Source organism: Pristis pectinata, chromosome 6, assembly GCF_009764475.1.
Source record: "Pristis pectinata isolate sPriPec2 chromosome 6, sPriPec2.1.pri, whole genome shotgun sequence".
Taxonomy (NCBI): Eukaryota; Metazoa; Chordata; class Chondrichthyes; order Rhinopristiformes; family Pristidae; genus Pristis; species Pristis pectinata.
This window is the reverse complement of record NC_067410.1, coordinates 80,352,428-80,370,336: the sequence shown is the minus strand read 5'-3', so window position 1 is coordinate 80,370,336 and position 17,909 is coordinate 80,352,428. Positions and strand designations below refer to the sequence as shown.

Here is a 17,909-nt window from a genome sequence, read left to right as displayed (position 1 = left end):
GTAAAGAAAAATTAGGCCTGCGTTTCCTACATTATAATTGTAACAGCATTTCAAAAGTATTTCATTTATTATGAAGAACAGACTGTGAAAAGCACGATTTTGCTATCGCTTTCATATCTTTCAACTTTTCATAATCATTATCACTCCTAAAAATCAGTAGATACTAGGTCAGTCAAAATTTTCTAAGTCAAAATTAAAGATTGTTAGATAAAAAAAATCAAGGAACCAAGGTAAGTGGTATTGGGACACAGATCAACCACGGTCAAATAAATGGTGGATTAGGCTCCAGGAGTTAAGTGGCTTTATCATTGTACAGTATATCAATATTCAAATATCTTCTTGGATATTATTCCACATACTGAAATTAATAAGGGAACATTTTACTGAATGCAATAGTCAAATCCTAAAAAGGTCACAAAATTCCTTACCATTGCCAAAAGTCTATGTTTCCACCATCTTTTGAAAGTTAAATTACTATTTGGCTGGAGAACTTTCTATATACAACAGAATGATTGCCTTTATGTCTACTATTAAGGCAAGTTCCCTGTGGAGGTTGAGGAAGTTTATTTGTTATGAGGTCTTCTGAAATTCCTGCAGAATTACATTGTGGCTATCCTTTAGTGGGGTCCTTGCCCACATACAGCCATTTGCATGACTGTATCTCTTCTGAAAACAAAACTTGCTGTAGGATCTTAAAGCCTGTGGGAGCAGACAGGTAAAAGTGAAAACATTTATTGGGAGTGGGCAAGGCAAAAGAGAGAGTGGGAGTACCAGTTGTGGTCTCGACAGCAGGCTTAGGTTTTAATGGCAGGATTCTCATTTGCACAGGAACGGGTTCAAATCACAGATATGGGACGTGGGTGTGATAGAGGGCAATAGTTGTTGGTCAGGGGAAGAACGGCTGGTTGGGGGTACAGTCAAGAGCAGATGGTAGTTGAAGTGGTTTGAATTGCTGAGTCTGGAGGAGAGCAGATTGTGATTGGTGGAATAGATTAGGGGGCATTGGGGTGGAAGTGTATGAGTTTATTGATTTGAAGGAACTAGACCTGCTCCTTCTGGTCTATCAGGAAAGCTCATAGATTCAGCTCTCTTTACCTGCTCCTGTCTGCCAGGTTACCTGTGTGCTGGGAAACTTGGGCACCTGAGATTAACAATTGACTTGTGGTTAAAATGAAGGCAGGCAGACACAACCAACCTGCCAGTCACACCTCATCCGCCTCAGTTAAAGCCAGAGGTGGATGTGGTCAAGACAGTTCCTGTTCTAGATGCATTTTTTAAAGTTTTACCCTCTGACTGGATTCAGGCCAAAGGGTAGGTTGTTTTTAATATTTCATGAAGGAAACAGAACTTAATTAATTAGGAACAATAACCAAATATGATCTCTACAGGCAGTTACGATGGGGAGATTGTAATATGGAATAATAATTCTGAAAATGCATCCTGTAGATTTCATCCATGTTTCAATCAAGCATTGCAGCACAAATCAGGTAAATTAAATACCTACAATATAGATCATCTTATCTGGTAGGTTACTTTTCACTAGTTGAGCAAACTGTTGATGTCACTTGGAAGAGTATTCCTATTTTTTCACAGATTAAAATTTGGGAAAGAATATTGTGGTCTAGGTAATGGCTTTCCCATTAAGCTAGTGGTGGTGCAGAATTTGTGCCAAGCTGAATCTATCAACCTAAATTACCTCAAAGTTTTATCACTTTTGTTATAAATCTTCCACCACCCAGGTAACATTTGCATTAATAGCATTATGAATTGGAAGTGGTATAGAATGGGTCAGCTTGTATTTTGAGCACACCACCCACATTTGGAGCCACGATTATTCAGTTTCTACCTTTACCTGGCAGAAAATCTCACAACAAAACAGTTGTCTGGCTGATTTTTTCCACCTTGATCAAATCTCACTGTAGAAGTATTCACATTCTAAAACAGAAAAGAACTTGACAGTTGATATATGATGACTGATGAAAGGATGCAATAAGTAGATCGTCATGCCGTTCAAATTATATATTTATATATTAAAGGGGGAAAAAATGGTTTAACTTGAATAACTTTTCTCAAACTAACTTCTACCCCATGTTAAAGTACTTAGATTTTGCTTTTTTTGTGATGTTAATAAATGTGATGACTGTATTCCTGATTTATGCATCACAGGCATTCTACAGCAAGAAAGTCTAGGTAATTTTTCCACAATTTCAAATGGACATTCTTCATATAGTCCCGACAATGAAGGTAATGAATGTCACTATGTAATTACAAGAATGTTCTTCTTAGAGGGCAGAAAGAACATTTCAACTATGGGTAAGAAAGGACAATTAATTTTATGTGCTAATTAATGCTGTGTTTGTATGTCAGTTGTTGCTTTTGATCAATCCATGTTTCAAGTCGTATACATGTTTGTAAATATTTATGAAGCACCCTAGATTTAATAATACTGGCATATTTAAGGGAAAATAATATAACTGCATTTATGTAATTGAAGTCAATTTATTTAAAGGAACTTTGCTTAAATGTTTCAAAAATTAATAGACACTAAATATTATGTGAAAATCATTAATTTCTAGACTTACAAAGCTTTGTTTCATGATTTGTAGGATAATTTTAAAAATAATACATATTTGCAATTCCAATTTGGCATTTTTCCACCACTCAATAAAAATAAAACCAGGATGGTTATAATCCTGCACCGTGCTATGTCAACAGAAGCATAAGATGTGAAAATGTGCATGTTAGTTGATTGGATCCATCCCATTCTAGCAATCAAAAGACTGAGATAAATATTTTCAAATGATTTTGACTGATTTATCGAACACATTCAAATGATCTTTGGCCTTTGGCCATCTCTATCTCATGACAGCTGTCTGGTTATGTCCAGGTGGCAAAGTTAATTGTTGAGAGCCTGTTCTAAGGTCTTTTCAGAGTCCATTGAATTCATGTTGCAGTTATTACTTTGGACATATTTACCTGCATGCTGTTTGTATTCTATACAATAAATACAATCAGAGAGAATGATATTACTAAACGGCAAAATTTAGATTTAACGTACTGTAATAATTTTATGGATGTATTCAATGTATGAAGCCTTGATCTTTTAAATGAGATCCTGATTATTACATAATCTATGTTTCTCTGTATTGCTGTAATATTATCTGCATAAGTGCTTCATTAAAAAAAAATACACATTAAAGTAAATCCAAGTTTTGAAAGTTGGACTCAGCATATTTCAACACACAAGGTTTGGAGATGTCTCCATTAATATGCTATTATTTTAGTTGCTCAAAATGTTCTAAAACATGACTTCAGAGAAGTAAGTACATCCTACAAGTTTTCATTTCTAATAACAGCTTTCACTGAAAGTTTATAAAGAACATGCCATGATATAGTTTGTCTTTAGACTTGCTTACAAAACTGAGTTTTTTTTTCCCAATGTGTTTTACATTTCAGATGGAGCAAACCTAGTGTCATGTGGCATTTCTGGGATTGTTCGCCTTTGGAACACCTTTAAGTGCTTGCTTGTAGCTGAGTTTGAGGCACATGCTGATGCATTGTCCATCATTATGACAGTTGATAAGAAAAATAACTACCTTATTACGGGGGATATGAATGGCTGTATTAAGGTTTGGAATATACAGGTAAAGAATTAGCACTTGCTTGAGCTTTATGTGCAGTATAAATAAGTATTCTGTGATTATAAGTTTTCAAATTAAATACAAATTAAGTGGGATCGTGCTCACCTGTCAGTGTTTCTGCAGAGAATCCTCAGCTATGATCTCTTCATTTAAAAAAAAATCAGGAAAAAAAAACTGCAGATGTAGAAAATCTGAAATAAAAATAGAAAAATTTAAAAAATACACTCGGCAAGTCGGGCAACATTTGTGGAAAGAAAAGCAGTTAACGTTTCAGGTCTGGGACTCCTCAGCAGAAGAGTGAAAAAGAGAAAAGAAATTTGTCTACATAACAGAGAATGGGGAGGAGGCAGAGCAGTCAACTGCCACACTAGACCATCTAGTCTCACTCTATTGGGGATACTACCTTTGTTGCACCTATCATCCTCTCCCCATCTTCTCTGCTACCTAAAGCTAATATGCTTTCTTTTTTTTCCTAGTTCTGATGATAGTTTCTGAACCTGAAATGTTAACTGTTTCTCTTTCCTCAGATGCTGCCTGACCTGCTGAGTATTTCAGCATTTTCTGCTTTTATGCCCTCTTCATTAGTAAGCTTGCTTCTGATTGTGACGTAGTATTCTGATTTCATGTAGTATGGTGAAATGTTGAATACTTCAAGCTATTACTAAGATATTGAATTGTAAAGCTGCACTGCTCCATGTCAACTCGATGTTTATTACAAGTCCTTGTTAGTACCAAATCTGTGATAAAAGATAACAGAAGTACCATAAAAATGTTAACAGAAATACTTGGATGGATTGGCCACTGTCTCCCAACAGAAAAAGCATTTTAGTTTTTGAGCTCAATTGTACAAACTTCTAGCTGGCAGTTTAACAGAGAACTGCTAAAGATATCTTCTTCACTGGTCAGCTTGTTTCTGACTTCCCTACCTGCTCATTGAAACATAGAAGTCAGAGGCGAGCTGGAGATCAGATGCTGGGATTGATTCTGCAGTGAAGGACTGACCTGCTGAAGAGAGGGGCAGGATGCACTTTGCCTCCAGGCTCTTAAAAGGGTTAATGACCTTGAGTAAAAGGTCAGTGCAGATAAGATTATTTCTTTATTTTTGTTTCATATTAATATTTTAATTAGAGCTTTACATTGTGTTTTTAGTTTAATTTATTTTTAAATACTTAAATATTTAAACCTATTTGAACTGTTTTAAAATGTCTCTGATCATCAAGGACATTTCAAGATGCTTCAAAAGCCTCAAAAGAGATTCAGGAGTCAGGGTTGCGGGATCCATTGCTGCTATAGTCAACTCTGGCTCACAGGAGGACTTCCAGGATGGAATGTCAGCCCAGTGTATCCAGATCAGGTTTGTGTTGACGTTGTGGGTGGAAAGTTCGGAGAGTTGGCTGGATCCAGTGAGATCTGGCCCATTATGTTTAAGAAACTCTCAAAATTAACTCATTCTTTGGGGTGTCAGGAAGTGAGTCACTCATCACAGGGTACCTGGCCTCTGACTGGCTCTTGTTACGTTATACATGTAACTGGTCCAGTTGAATTTCTGCAAGAGGTGAGTCATTCCCCGCAGGAAACCCAGACTCTGACTTTTGTGAACTTGGTATTTATGTGGCTTGAACTGTTGAGAAATACCACACTTGAATGTTTATTGGGCATGTTTCAAGAATTACTATTTTCAATGTGATGTGTTAATTAAGCTTTGCACCAGCGTGGTTCTGTTTCCATCAGAACTGGGCCATGTTTCTGTTTACTGCTTAGACGTAGAGTTATAAAGTCATAGGGTCGCACAGCACGGAAACAGACTCTTCAGCCCACTGAGTCCATGTCAACCATCAAGCAACCATTTACACTAATCCTACAGTAATCCCACTTTTATTCTCCCCACACTCTCATCAACTTTCCCCAGATTCTACCATTCACTACACATTTGGGGATATTTACAGTGGCTAATTAACCTACCAACCCTGATATCTTTGGGATGTGGGGGGAAACCAGAGCACTCAGAGAAAACCTGCACATTCACAGGGAGAACATGCAAACTCCAGACAGACATCACTTGAGGTCTGGGTTGAATGTGGGTCACTGAAGCTGTGAGGCACTTCAGAGATCAATAGAATTTTGGATATTAAGGAATCAAGGGATATGGTGCAGGAAAGTAGCACTGAGATAAGAGATTAACTATGATTAGCCATAATCACATTAAAAGGCATAAGGACGTGAATGACAGCCTCCTGCTTTCACTTCTTATGTCTAGACTAACTGTATTTTATTGTAGCACACACAAAATGCTGGAGGAACTCACCATGTCAGGCAGCATCTATGGAGGGAAATGAACAGTTAACGTTTTGGGCCGAGACCTGATGATGGTTCTCAGCTTGAAATGTTGACTGTTCATTTCCCTCCACAGATGCTGCCTGACCCACTGAGTTCCTCCAGCATTTTGTGTGTGTTGCTTCAGGTTTCCAGCCTTTGCAGTCTCTATTGTGTCTGTATTTTATTGCACTGAATCTTAGAGGATGATTGCTCCCATCACTGATAGGAAGCAAATCATTAAAAATTAGAATCACACCTTGTAATTTTTCCATCCATTATTGAGGGAAGATCATTAGCTACCAGTGATTTTCTAAGATTCTTTTCACTTTAGGAGGACTCCCTTGAAGTATGTCTTCCACAAGCAGAGTGGAATTTATAATCTATTCAAATATTTTTTTGTTGAGAAATTTTACGCAAGAAATTAAGTAATGCTTTTACAATAATAAATTGAATATAATGGATAAAAGTAATTTATTGGATTGGTTGGTACACTTTTTTTCTGTATATTGTAAAGTTCCGTTGATTTTTGTGATAAGCTATAGGGAAATGAGACCCAGATTTTACTTCTGAATAAAATGAAGGTTGTCTGTTTCACCATAAGACACAGAAATTCACCTTAGCCCACAACAACTAACAGAAGTAGATTATCTTTCATGTTTGTGTGGACTTTAATATTAAAATCAATATAGGCACTGATTTGAAGTCTGTTTTCTATCTGAACTATCTTATGAGGGGAAAAGAAACATGTTATATTATTTAATGTGTAACTTCAGTCTCATATCATAATCTGAAGTTATTTGTTCAGGATGTTCTATCCCACCAGAAGTAGTTGAAATGTTATTTTTCTTCCAGTTTGCAAACAGATGAGCAAAGTTTTACTCAAATAACATTACTTTCGTAATGAAAAGAACATCATTGTTACTCCTTAACCTTTTGAAAGGAATTAAGCGGCATGTCATGTTTCTGTTTGTTTCTAATTAGGACTACTGCTTGAATTACAGTGATGTTGTCATTACGCAACTTCCACCAATGGTAGCAGCAACACAACCTCATTCAGATTGTATAAATCACCTTGAAACTTGTGTTCAGGATGGTCGTTTACTAATTGTCTCTGCTTCAGCTGACTGCAGTATTGTTTTAAGTGACATTTCTGGATCAGTGATTGGTGTTTTTGGCCAGGTACAGATTACTTTTTCCTTTCTTTCATGAAATTCTCAGGTTAATTGTAAACTAAGAAACAAATTCTATTATGTGATCTTCATTGCAGTAGTTACAAAAATGCAGAACACTGCAAGTATAGCACATTTATGATGGTCACGGTTATCTCCAGACTAGTGGTCTTGCATTGTTTAGCTTTTACATGGTGCAAGTTTTCTTAGTTTTTTTTTCCTTATTTTAAAATATTCAAAGTGAAACATTTCAGCATTTTGCTTTTCTCAATTGTCATGAGTTTTGCAGAGATTAGGCAGCAGTATTCTCCATCCATTGACTTGTATGTGCTTGCTCCTAACTTGTATCACTGTCAAGTAGCCTCAGTAGGTCAGCAGGCATACTTTTTGAGAAGCCAAAAGTTCTGCAGAGTCTAAATGTCTTAAGTTGACTGGAGTTCAATTCATGATCTGATTTCTTACTGCTAGCATGTTTCCATTATCTTTGCAGAAACCACTTTCTGTATGTTGCTTTATTAATGTTGTGAATTAAAATATTAATATGTGGTTTATGAATTGTATCAGCTTACTTCAACTATATAGAATTTGCATTCAGTTTTTAAGCATTTGTAAAACCCAAAAGGTATGAAGGATTCAATTTCAAGAAAATGCTTTTATCCATATTCAAATATATGAAACAAATGATGTAACATGTATCATAATATTGATAGAATTTCTATCAAATGGTGTGAGCTTTGTAAAAGTTATGAGAATTTTATTTTTATTGCAAATTTAGGTATCCTTTAATCATAAATTTACCATAACAATACTTTTGTTCTTTTGATAAGGTACCATATAGCCGACGTGCTAGTAAAATAAAGGCCAGTGGTAACTTGGAGTACTTGGTTTAGTTGTCTGGAAAGAAGTATCCTTTGAGAGACCCAGAGATTGATAATCAGGCCATTACTTTACCAGATGCATATAAATGACCTTAAAATGGGGTTAGGTAGTTGGATTTCATAGTTTGTGCTCAGTACAAAAGTTGGCAATGTAATAAATAGTGAGAAGGATAGCAGCAGAATTGAGAAGAATTTAAGTGGCCTGTTGAAAGGGGCAGATGCCTGGCTGATACATTAAGTGTGGAAAAGAGAGTGGTCAGTGGATAAAATTGGACAGCACTTGTAAAGCACGCGGACATTAGGTGAAATTGACCTCTCTGTTGCCAGCTATTGAGAACTGCAATTTTCATTGTGGTTAGCTTTTTTTCCACTTTTGAAGAAATGCCTCCATAATGGGCATTAATTAATATTAATTTTTTTTCTTCATTTTACAGTGAAGGGCAAAATTCTAAAGGTTACTTGAGCAGCAAGGAAATTTAGATGAATTATTTCATTGTCTGAATATAGATTGGTTAAATCCCAAATCACTTCATATTTTTAAAAAAATTCTTTAGAAACGAACCTAATCTGAAGCTTTGAATTTAGGATGAACATTGGCGAATTGGTAAGTGTTCGCCTCCTTCCGTAATAAAGATACCACCCAAAGAAGAGAAGTCTCCTAGTCAGAAACCCATGAGAAATAAAGAATATCTGCCAATTTCCAAACACAGTGTTCCTTTTATTGAGGAGAAAATTGATCCAGACAGCAGGTGAGTTCATTATAACAAAATACTGGTTGGACAGAGAATTGATGCAGAAACAGTAATTTATCTGCTGTTGGCAGGTTTACGTTTGCTTGTTTATAATTAGATGTTATTTTGGTTTGCCTTCTATTTTCTAAGCTAATGTTAAAAATTCAGTAACAATCTTTGATCCATTGTGTTTTCATAATTTAAACACCCAGTTCTGAAGTGTTTATATTAAAATCTGTTTATTTGATTTTTGGTTATCAATTAAAGCTGGAACTTAGAATACGTAGAATTGAAATGTACTGATTTCAAGCAAAGCTATACAATATCATTTATGTGAATAATCAGCATTTCATGATGGGGTGTATAACAGGATAGGAACGGAGTGGGAATGGTCCTTTCGGTTCCTTGTGCCTGTTTCACTATTCAGTGGGATAATTGGTGTTTTGACTCCATCTGTCTGCCTTGGTTCCAATGCCCCGCAAAACAAAAACCTATCAATTTCTATTTTGAAGAAGGCAGGAAGGTAGAGAGAGTGCGGAACTACTGATGTGTTGGCTTAATATCTGTGGTGGGGAAAATACTGGAATCTATAATGAAGGATTTAATAATGGACAACCTGGAAAAAAATAATAGGATTGAGTAAATATAGATTTATGAAGTAAAAACCATATTTGACCAATCTGATGGAGATCTTTGAGGATTTTACTTGCAGAATAGATAAGAAGGAGCCAGTGGATGTGGTGTTATTGGATTTCTGGAAGATTTTCGATAAGGTCCCGCACAGGAGGTTGAATGGTAAAGTTAGTGCATGTGGAATTGGGGTTAATGTAGATTGAGTTTTGGTTATTGGACAGAATGGAAAGAGTCAGGAATAAATGCATCTTTCATAGGTTGGCAGGCTGTGATGTGTGGGTACCACAGGGATTGGTGCTTGGGCCTCAGCTTTTCACAATCTATATCGATGGTTTGGCTGAAGGTGCAAAATGTGATATTTGCAAGTTTGCTCATGATGCTAAATTAGGTGGGATTGCACAAAAGAGGATATAAAAAGCTTCAAGTGGATAAGGACATGGCAGGTGGAATGTAATGTGGAAAAATATTTAGTGCACATAACAAAAAAAGACTATCTGTTAAATGGTGAGAGATTGGATAGTGTCACTGTTCAAAGTGACCTAGGTATGCTTGTACACAAATCATTGAAGGCCAGCATGCAGATACAAGCAAGTAATTAAGAGGGCAAATGCTATGATAGCCTTTATTATGAGAGGATTACAGGAATAAAGAAGTCTCATTGCAATTGTATAGGATGTAGGTGAGACCACACCTGGAATATTGTGTATAATTTTTGTCGTCTTAGTAAGGAAGGTATACTTGCATAGAACGAATGCATTAAAAACTCTGGACTGGTTCCAGAGATAGTGGTCTTAATGTATGAATGGGACACCAGACTTTAGAAGGATGAGAGATCTCATTGAAAATCACAAAAAGGTTAAAGGGTTCGATAGGCAGGGAGAATATTTCTCCTGACCGAGGAGTTTAGGACTAGGGGATACAGGTTGGGGATAAGGGGTAGACCATTTAATGCTGAGATGGGGAGAAGTTTCTTCACTTGGGGGGTTGGGTGGTGAACCTTTTGAAATTCCCTACTCCTGATGGCTACACAAACTCAGTTGTGTTCATTTCAAAACAGCGATCTGTAGATTTTTTAGCATTGAGAGAACCCATGGGATATGGTGATATTGCTGGGGAAATGGTACTGAAAAAATCAGCCATGATCGTGATGAATGGCTGAATGGATTTGAAGGACGGTATGGCCTACTGCTACTTCTATTTCTATTGTTATGTTATAATAGATACTGAATGGAATGGTTTAAAGTATTTTGATGTGTTAAATGAACTACTAATTGTATTCTTAATCTGCTCCTTAGTATTTCAGCAATTGTATTTTCCCAGGGTGAACATATGGAACACTACAGTATTAGGCAAGAAATTTAGAGAAAGCAGGATCCAAAGAAGACCAAGACCTCAGCTCCGTACCTGTGATAAAATACAGAACCCTATTGGTAAGGAAAATCTTCTATTTTCGTGTCTTGCATTATATTTGAGCTGATCTATTTGGATTTCTTTAAACTTTTTTTCAAAGTGCTAATAATTCACAAACAAAATAATTCTGAGCAAAGAAACATTTTTGATGTCATCTCTACAAGTTGTTGATATATATCTTCAAATCCCTGTCTTGTACTTGAAGATGTATAAAATGTGACTCACTACTGCAATATTAAATTTGGCATTTTTAAAGGAATTTAAAAGAATCTACATGTCACAAATATTTCTAACCTATTTTCTCAATTGAATTCATTGCAAAAACAAAAGCTAAATTTCATTGCATTTATTAGTAATCAGATCAAATTTTATGCTTTAAATCTCTCAGTGGACAGGAAATGTTGGGATATCACAAATTACTACCATTAAGGGAACAGGAAAATACTCAGCCATGAGGTGTATTGATCTGGAAAATGAATTTACCCATATTTAAGCTAATGTCTTTACCCAAAACTGCCAATAAAATACATGTTCATATAAGTTAAAAATACTAACATTACCATGATATCTCTAGGCAGCACAATAACATTTTAGTTTGAATCTGTGTACCTGCAAATTGCTTTCAAAAATAGAAACAAAACCATCACTAATTCTAAATCTGGTTAGGTTTCAATATATACTGTTTAAAATGATGATGTAAGATGGTTACTTTTGCATTCCTTTACAGGAACATTTAGTTCCTTGCATATGGAAGATTTGGAAAAAATCGTTGATGTGCCAAAGCCAGACTTTCTGCAGAACTCCCATAAATACTTTGATGGAAAAACGGAGGAGGCTTGTAATGAAGAACTAATATTTCCTACATTGCCTGAAAGTAAGCTGTGGATTTCAATTTATCCTTTAATCATTTCAAATGCAAGTTAAAAGTCAGAGTTTTATCAAGCCCAGAAGTTCATTACCAAATCTTAAATGGCAAGATTTTAAATTTCAGGAATGAGAGACAGAGAAAATATAACAATAATTCAATAATGTCACGAACCAGCAACAAAAGAAACACACTGAGCATGACTCAGTGTTTAAAAACTATTTTATTAATCACTACTTATGATAATACGTAAAATAAAAGTAAAAATGTTAGTATGTTAGAATTCAAAAATGTTAAACTTTGAACGTTAACCCCAAAACTAAACTCTTAGTGTGTGTGTGACAAAGTCCCAAACTCCAAGTTCAGGAATGGTTCTTAAAGTTCAGTTCCGCAAGCCATAAGGTGAAACATGAGCAAGGGCTTCTTCAACAACCACCTTTGTCTGAAGATATGACGTAGGTGTAGAAAAACAGAGAGAAAGTAAATACGAAATCCAAATGTTCCACGATGGAACCCAAACGACACTCCAGTGTTTACTCGGTAGTGACTTCCTCACCCCGAAAAGCATCCGAATCGTGGTCATCCACACAAATACCTGTTTCCTTCTCCAGGTCAGCAACAAAGTGAACTCCACTGGATTACTTCCAACTTCCATACATGGATTTCAGTGGCAAACACAGTTATTGTTTCTCATCCATCGATAGAGAAAACAAGCAGGCTGGTGTCTCTCTCCCTTCTCTCTCTCTCTCTCTCTCTCCTTCTAACTTCTTCAACAATGTCATTACGTCCTTTATCTTCTATTGACGTAAGCATGCCCCACACACACTCTCTATCTTAAAGGGACTTTCACTGAGTCCGTAACAATAAGAACTTTTCATTTCTTAAAGCTGATGTTGATGTAAATCTTACTGAATAACACATTTAAGATACGTGTAGTTATGCAAATATGCTTTGATTGCAAATATGTTACATTCATTACTTAATGAATGTGTATAACAAACAATGAATTATTTCTCATACCTTGTTTGAGTGGTATTATTGGCTTAACTAACCCACAAACTGTGAATTAATAGTGTTGACTTGGTCAAATATTAGATTGTCACGAAACAAAGAGCAAAACCCAGTTGTGCTAATCAAAAGCCAGCAAATTGTACAAAATGAATCATTCCCATTTTAGCAATCATTGCCACAAGAGTGGCTGTCTACATTTTGTATTTCCCCCATGAGAGCAGACAGAAGGTAAAAAGCAAAAAGTAAAACAAAATAGTTAACTTAAAAGATGCTGAATTTTAAAAATCAACTAAGAACTGACACGCCGAGATACTGTAGATGTTTAGAAGCACAAAGGAAAGTCATAGTTTTTCAATAAATCAGGATATCACAAAGTGCACATCTTTGGTGCTGAAATAAATAAGAGCAGGGATAAGCTGTGTGGCCCCATGAGCTTGTCCTGCCATTCAAAATACTTCCTAGTTCTAGATTCTCCCAAGAGGAGAAGCATCCTCTTAGCATCTATCCTGTCAAGTCCCCTCAGAATCATGTCTATTTTAATAAGATCACTGCTCCTTTCAAGATCCAATGGTTATATGTGCAAACTGTTCAATCATGAGACAGCGATTCATTACAGGGCTCAACCTCATGAACTTTATCTGAACTGCCTTCAGAGCAGATATAACCTGCTTTAAATAGTATGACCAGAACCTTACACAGTACTTCAGGTGCAGTCTCACCAAATAGAATTATGGTAAGATTTCTGTATTTCATTTCCTTTACAATAGAGGTAAACTTTCCATTTGCCGCCTTAATTAGATGCTATATCTGCATTCCAACTTAGTACGACAAAGCTCTGTATTCTCTCTCCATTTAAACAATATTCCACTTTACTATTCATCCTAAAAAAATGGATAACCTTACATTTTCATAAACTGTGCTTCATCTGCTAAATTTTTGCACACTCACTTAACCTATCCATATATAGGACTCTTTGTCCTCACAACTTGTTTCGACAGCTATCTTTGTAATGTCAACAAATTTGGTTTATGGTAAAGTAAGAGTGCCTTAAAGTTCCTCCTATGTAAAGTGCTAGGTGTCAAAAGGTAATTGCATTTTAGGGCACAAACATACTATATAACGGTTTCAACTGGCAAACCAAATGGTAATATTTTTGAGTTATTTTGCTCTGTGTGAGGAAAAACTTCTCATTGCAAAATCAAGTGCTGCTGGCAGCTGTAAGTTTTTTGATGCCTTTATGGCCTGTACCACTTATTGAAAAGAATGGAAACCTAAGAGAAGATTATGATGTGAACTTAGGTTAAGTTTTCATGCTGAGCAAAAAATTAGAACTTTTGTCATTTTCGACACTTTTTGGTGTGTATCCTGGTGAATAATATTGGTATGAAATAATAGAAGCAATCCTGTTTCAGATATTAAATCCTAATTGTTATCTAACCCACCTGTATATCCAGAACAGGTTCAGATAAAATCTTTGTAAAACTGTCATCTTATGTTTTTTTTGACTTGACAGGTAGATGAAATCAAGCAGCACGTACCACAGGCAACTGCTCTATTCTGACGATGTATTTATGCATTTAGATGCATATTTTGAATTCCTTATGACATAAAAGGGTGGGTTAGGTTAAAATTATGTTTCTAATGTAAACCTCAAGTACTTTAAATAATTTATATTGATCTTATTCTTAGCACATACCTGCTGTTCATTGTGGTTGTGTTTGAGAGTGCTGGATAATGGAAAATTAATGGACAATTATATTCAAGTAAAATATCACAACTTAAAGACTATAAAGGCAAACTGGAAATTGCTCTTATTTATCAGTAAAATTTGCTAAAATGTTTACTGCACTAAAAGGGTTGTGTTAGTGGACCTTTTTATTCAGATACAGTTTCCTGAATGGAAATTGAGAACTATATCAACTATTAATAATGTCAGCATAATGGAGCTTTGCATTATTTCAGTAAGGATTACTGAATATTTGCAATCCTTATTGAATTGCTTATAGTAATATGTATAATTTCCATTTCATTAACAGCACTAAAAGTATCTTTTGATGAGAAAAGTCTGTTTTCTAAAGAGATGCTGAATCGTGAACACAAAATAAAACTCTTGCATGAAGAGGATTTAAATGTGAGAAAAACGGTAAATGGGAAACCCTCCAGAGTGAAACCGAGGTTGGTAAACTTTGTACTGTAATATGCGTGAATTCATTAAGGTCGTATCAATTGAACTGAAAACTGGGGCATAATATGGTGACTGGTTCAAATTGCTCACTTTGCTCTCATCCAAAACAAAAATTATTCTCAGAATTAAGGTACACATCAGACTTCAAGTTGAACATGATTAGAATGTGGGGGAATAATACTTTTTTTTAAATGGCCTCATTGAAAATAGTTTGATATGTACTTGGACATCTGAGTGACCATCAGTTACAGAATCAAGAAACTGTAAAGCTATCGTGAACATAAAACCAATATGAACAATTTATTCAGTCTTTCCAACTCAGACCTCTGCACATCCACATTGAAGTCATTTCTGTCATAATTTTTATATAAGTTTTTTTTTTAGAGAGTTTTGACACTTCATTTGAAACATGAGTTGCTTTTTTCAAACAAACTTTTGGTTTATTTGTTTGAACAAATAACAAATGGTATAATTTACCATTCTGTATGTCTGATACTAATTTTTGGAAAAATGTAATATTAATCAATCTGCTGTAGCATTCTGCCTGCTACAGGGAGGAATGTAGTTGGGGTCCAGTATTAAATGTGGGTGGTGATGGATGATGGGCAAAATAGAATAAGATGACCACAATGTATCACACCTGGTTTTCCTTTCTGTTGAAGTTAATGGATGGGAAATTTACATAAGGCATAATATGGTGACTGGTTGAAATTGCTTATTTTGCTCTCATCCAAAACCAAAATTACTCTTAGAGTTAAGGTACGCATCAGACTTCAAGTTGAACATGATTAGAATGTGGGGGAATAATACTTTTTTTTAAATGGCCTCATTGAAAAGTTTTTGAAAGTTTCTGAATGTCAGGCATATTCAAATGCATTCAAAATCTTTGACAGCTTTGACAGAAGCTTAACCAGATATTAAGGTTTCTCCTGCTGTTTTTGTAGTTGGGGATTGTTCCTTCTACCATCTCCAATGACATGTTGCACAAGGCCCTGCTACCACACATTGTCTTGCCATTTCAGATCACAACAGCTTCAGGCAGCATGTCAGCTCCAGCACACCTGTAAAGGATAAATCTATGGTTACCATGTAGGTCAATGATGAATGTGGCTCACTTGTCACTGTCAGCATGTTCAGCCCCATTATTTAAAGTGCTTATTTATAGTGATTAACCCATTTCAGCTGTAATAATAAACTTTATCAAATTAATAACCTTAATCCTGACAGGAAATATTTTTAAAGATTCTTTCTTCCAAAAAAAATTTGGCAATCTGCTCAGGAGTTTCTACAGAACCTGAAGTTAGAAAGCTGCTTTCCAAAATGAGCAAAGTTTTGGACACAGTTTGCTTTAAAAACACAAAATAGAAATATTATTCTAAATCTTGGCATTGCCATTAAAATATGCATCAAATAAGCTTAGCAATTTGTGAAGTTTCAACTTCAAATATGTTAAAAAAATTAGTAAAAAAATAAATTCATGTCCCTCATGCAGTCATGATAAAACTAAATTGAAATTTGTTTCTTCATAACAGACAACCACAGGGGACCACTACAGGGAACAAACTTGGAAAACGGTGATATTTATATCCAGAAAAATATAATGCAGAAGAATTTAAAGACATCAGTTTCTTAAATTACACAACATTCAACATAATTACTGTTAAATGAATTGAATTAATTGAAATAAGCTTCATCAACCAATTCATGTAAAATCAAATATTGTTATTTTCTGTTTTGCTTTTATGCAGAACTAATAATGAATGGTGATAACTGAATTATCAGGGACTTCCTTAATATAAAAATTAACTGTGAAAGGAAAATGAAATTTAGAATATTCTGCTGCTATCCATTTGCATGTATAGAATGTAAAAATGTACTCTAGGCTAAGATTAATATATAAAATCTTGGTTTTCCCTTTGTAGAATATCTACTCTGAAATATAGAATATTTTATATGTCTACTTTGTTATTTGTTTAATTTTACTCTGGCTTTCTCAAGGAAAAATTAAATCTGCTTTTTGTAGGCTATGCAAAAGTTAAAATTTACCTTGATGACTTTCAAATGTTCTTTCAATAAAAATAAATATTTATTAATTTTGAACTGTGGTAAACATTTTATGGAAAACCTGGGAATTAGTGTCAATGATTTGCAGGCTGGGCTCCACACTGGATTCCTCCTCCTCACTGTGAGAGAGGGAAATTGAGATAAATATCCTACACTTACAGCACTACAAAGGCTACAACAAACAAGGAGGCCATTCAGTTCATCAGGTCTGTGTCAGCCCTATACAAGAACAAATCAGCTAGCTTCATTCCCCTATTCTTTCCCATTCAGCCATAGAGTTATACAATACAGCCCTGCACAATAGGAGTTATACTAACAGGTCTTTTGGCCCAATTCATCCATTCCACCCAAGATGACTACATAAGCTAGTCCCATTTGCCTGCATTTGGCACTTATCCCTTTAAACCTTTCCTATCCATGAACCTGTCCAAATGTCTTTCAAACATTATGATTATACCTGCCTCTGCCACTTCCTCTAGTAGCTTGTTCCATATAATCACCACCCTCTGTGTGGGGGAAAAAATTGCCTCTCAGATTTCATCTAAATCTTTCCCCTCTCACCTTCAACCTGTGCCTTCTAATTTTAGGCTCTGCTATTCTGGGACGAGGACTGTGACTATCTTACCCTATTTATGCCACTCATGATCTTAGAAACCCTTGTAAGGTCACCGTCAGCCTCCTTCGCTCCAGGGAAAACAGTCCCAACCTATCCAGTCTCTTCTTATAACTCAAACCCTCCAGTCCCAGCAACATCCTTGTGAATGTTTTCTGCACCCTCTCTAGTTTAATCGCATCCTTCCTATAGTGTGGCGACTAGAAGTGCATGCAATACTCCAAGCTGTAACATGATGTTTCAACTCCTGTACTCAAAGCCCTGACTGACGAAGACAAGCATGCCATATGCCTTATTCACCACCACCTCTACCTGAGGAGACTATGTACTTGTACCTCTTGGTCTCTCTGTTTAACAACCCTCCCCCAGGTTCCCCTGCCACTCACTGTGTGT

General features: G+C 35.7%; 1 protein-coding gene across 1 annotated transcript in view; it reads left to right on the top strand.

Moving 5' to 3' along the window:
- The window catches only part of LOC127571867 (WD repeat-containing protein 49-like), a 38,968-nt gene that overhangs the window by 19,079 nt on the left and 1,980 nt on the right, over positions 1 to 17,909 (top strand). The window contains exons 12-19 of the mRNA XM_052018612.1: positions 1,389 to 1,487; positions 2,167 to 2,313; positions 3,457 to 3,644; positions 6,939 to 7,136; positions 8,590 to 8,753; positions 10,689 to 10,798; positions 11,506 to 11,652; positions 14,691 to 14,797. Coding sequence (XP_051874572.1) covers positions 1,389 to 1,487; positions 2,167 to 2,313; positions 3,457 to 3,644; positions 6,939 to 7,136; positions 8,590 to 8,753; positions 10,689 to 10,798; positions 11,506 to 11,652; positions 14,691 to 14,797 — 1,160 coding nt within the window. The remainder of the gene's footprint in view (positions 1 to 1,388; positions 1,488 to 2,166; positions 2,314 to 3,456; positions 3,645 to 6,938; positions 7,137 to 8,589; positions 8,754 to 10,688; positions 10,799 to 11,505; positions 11,653 to 14,690; positions 14,798 to 17,909) is intronic.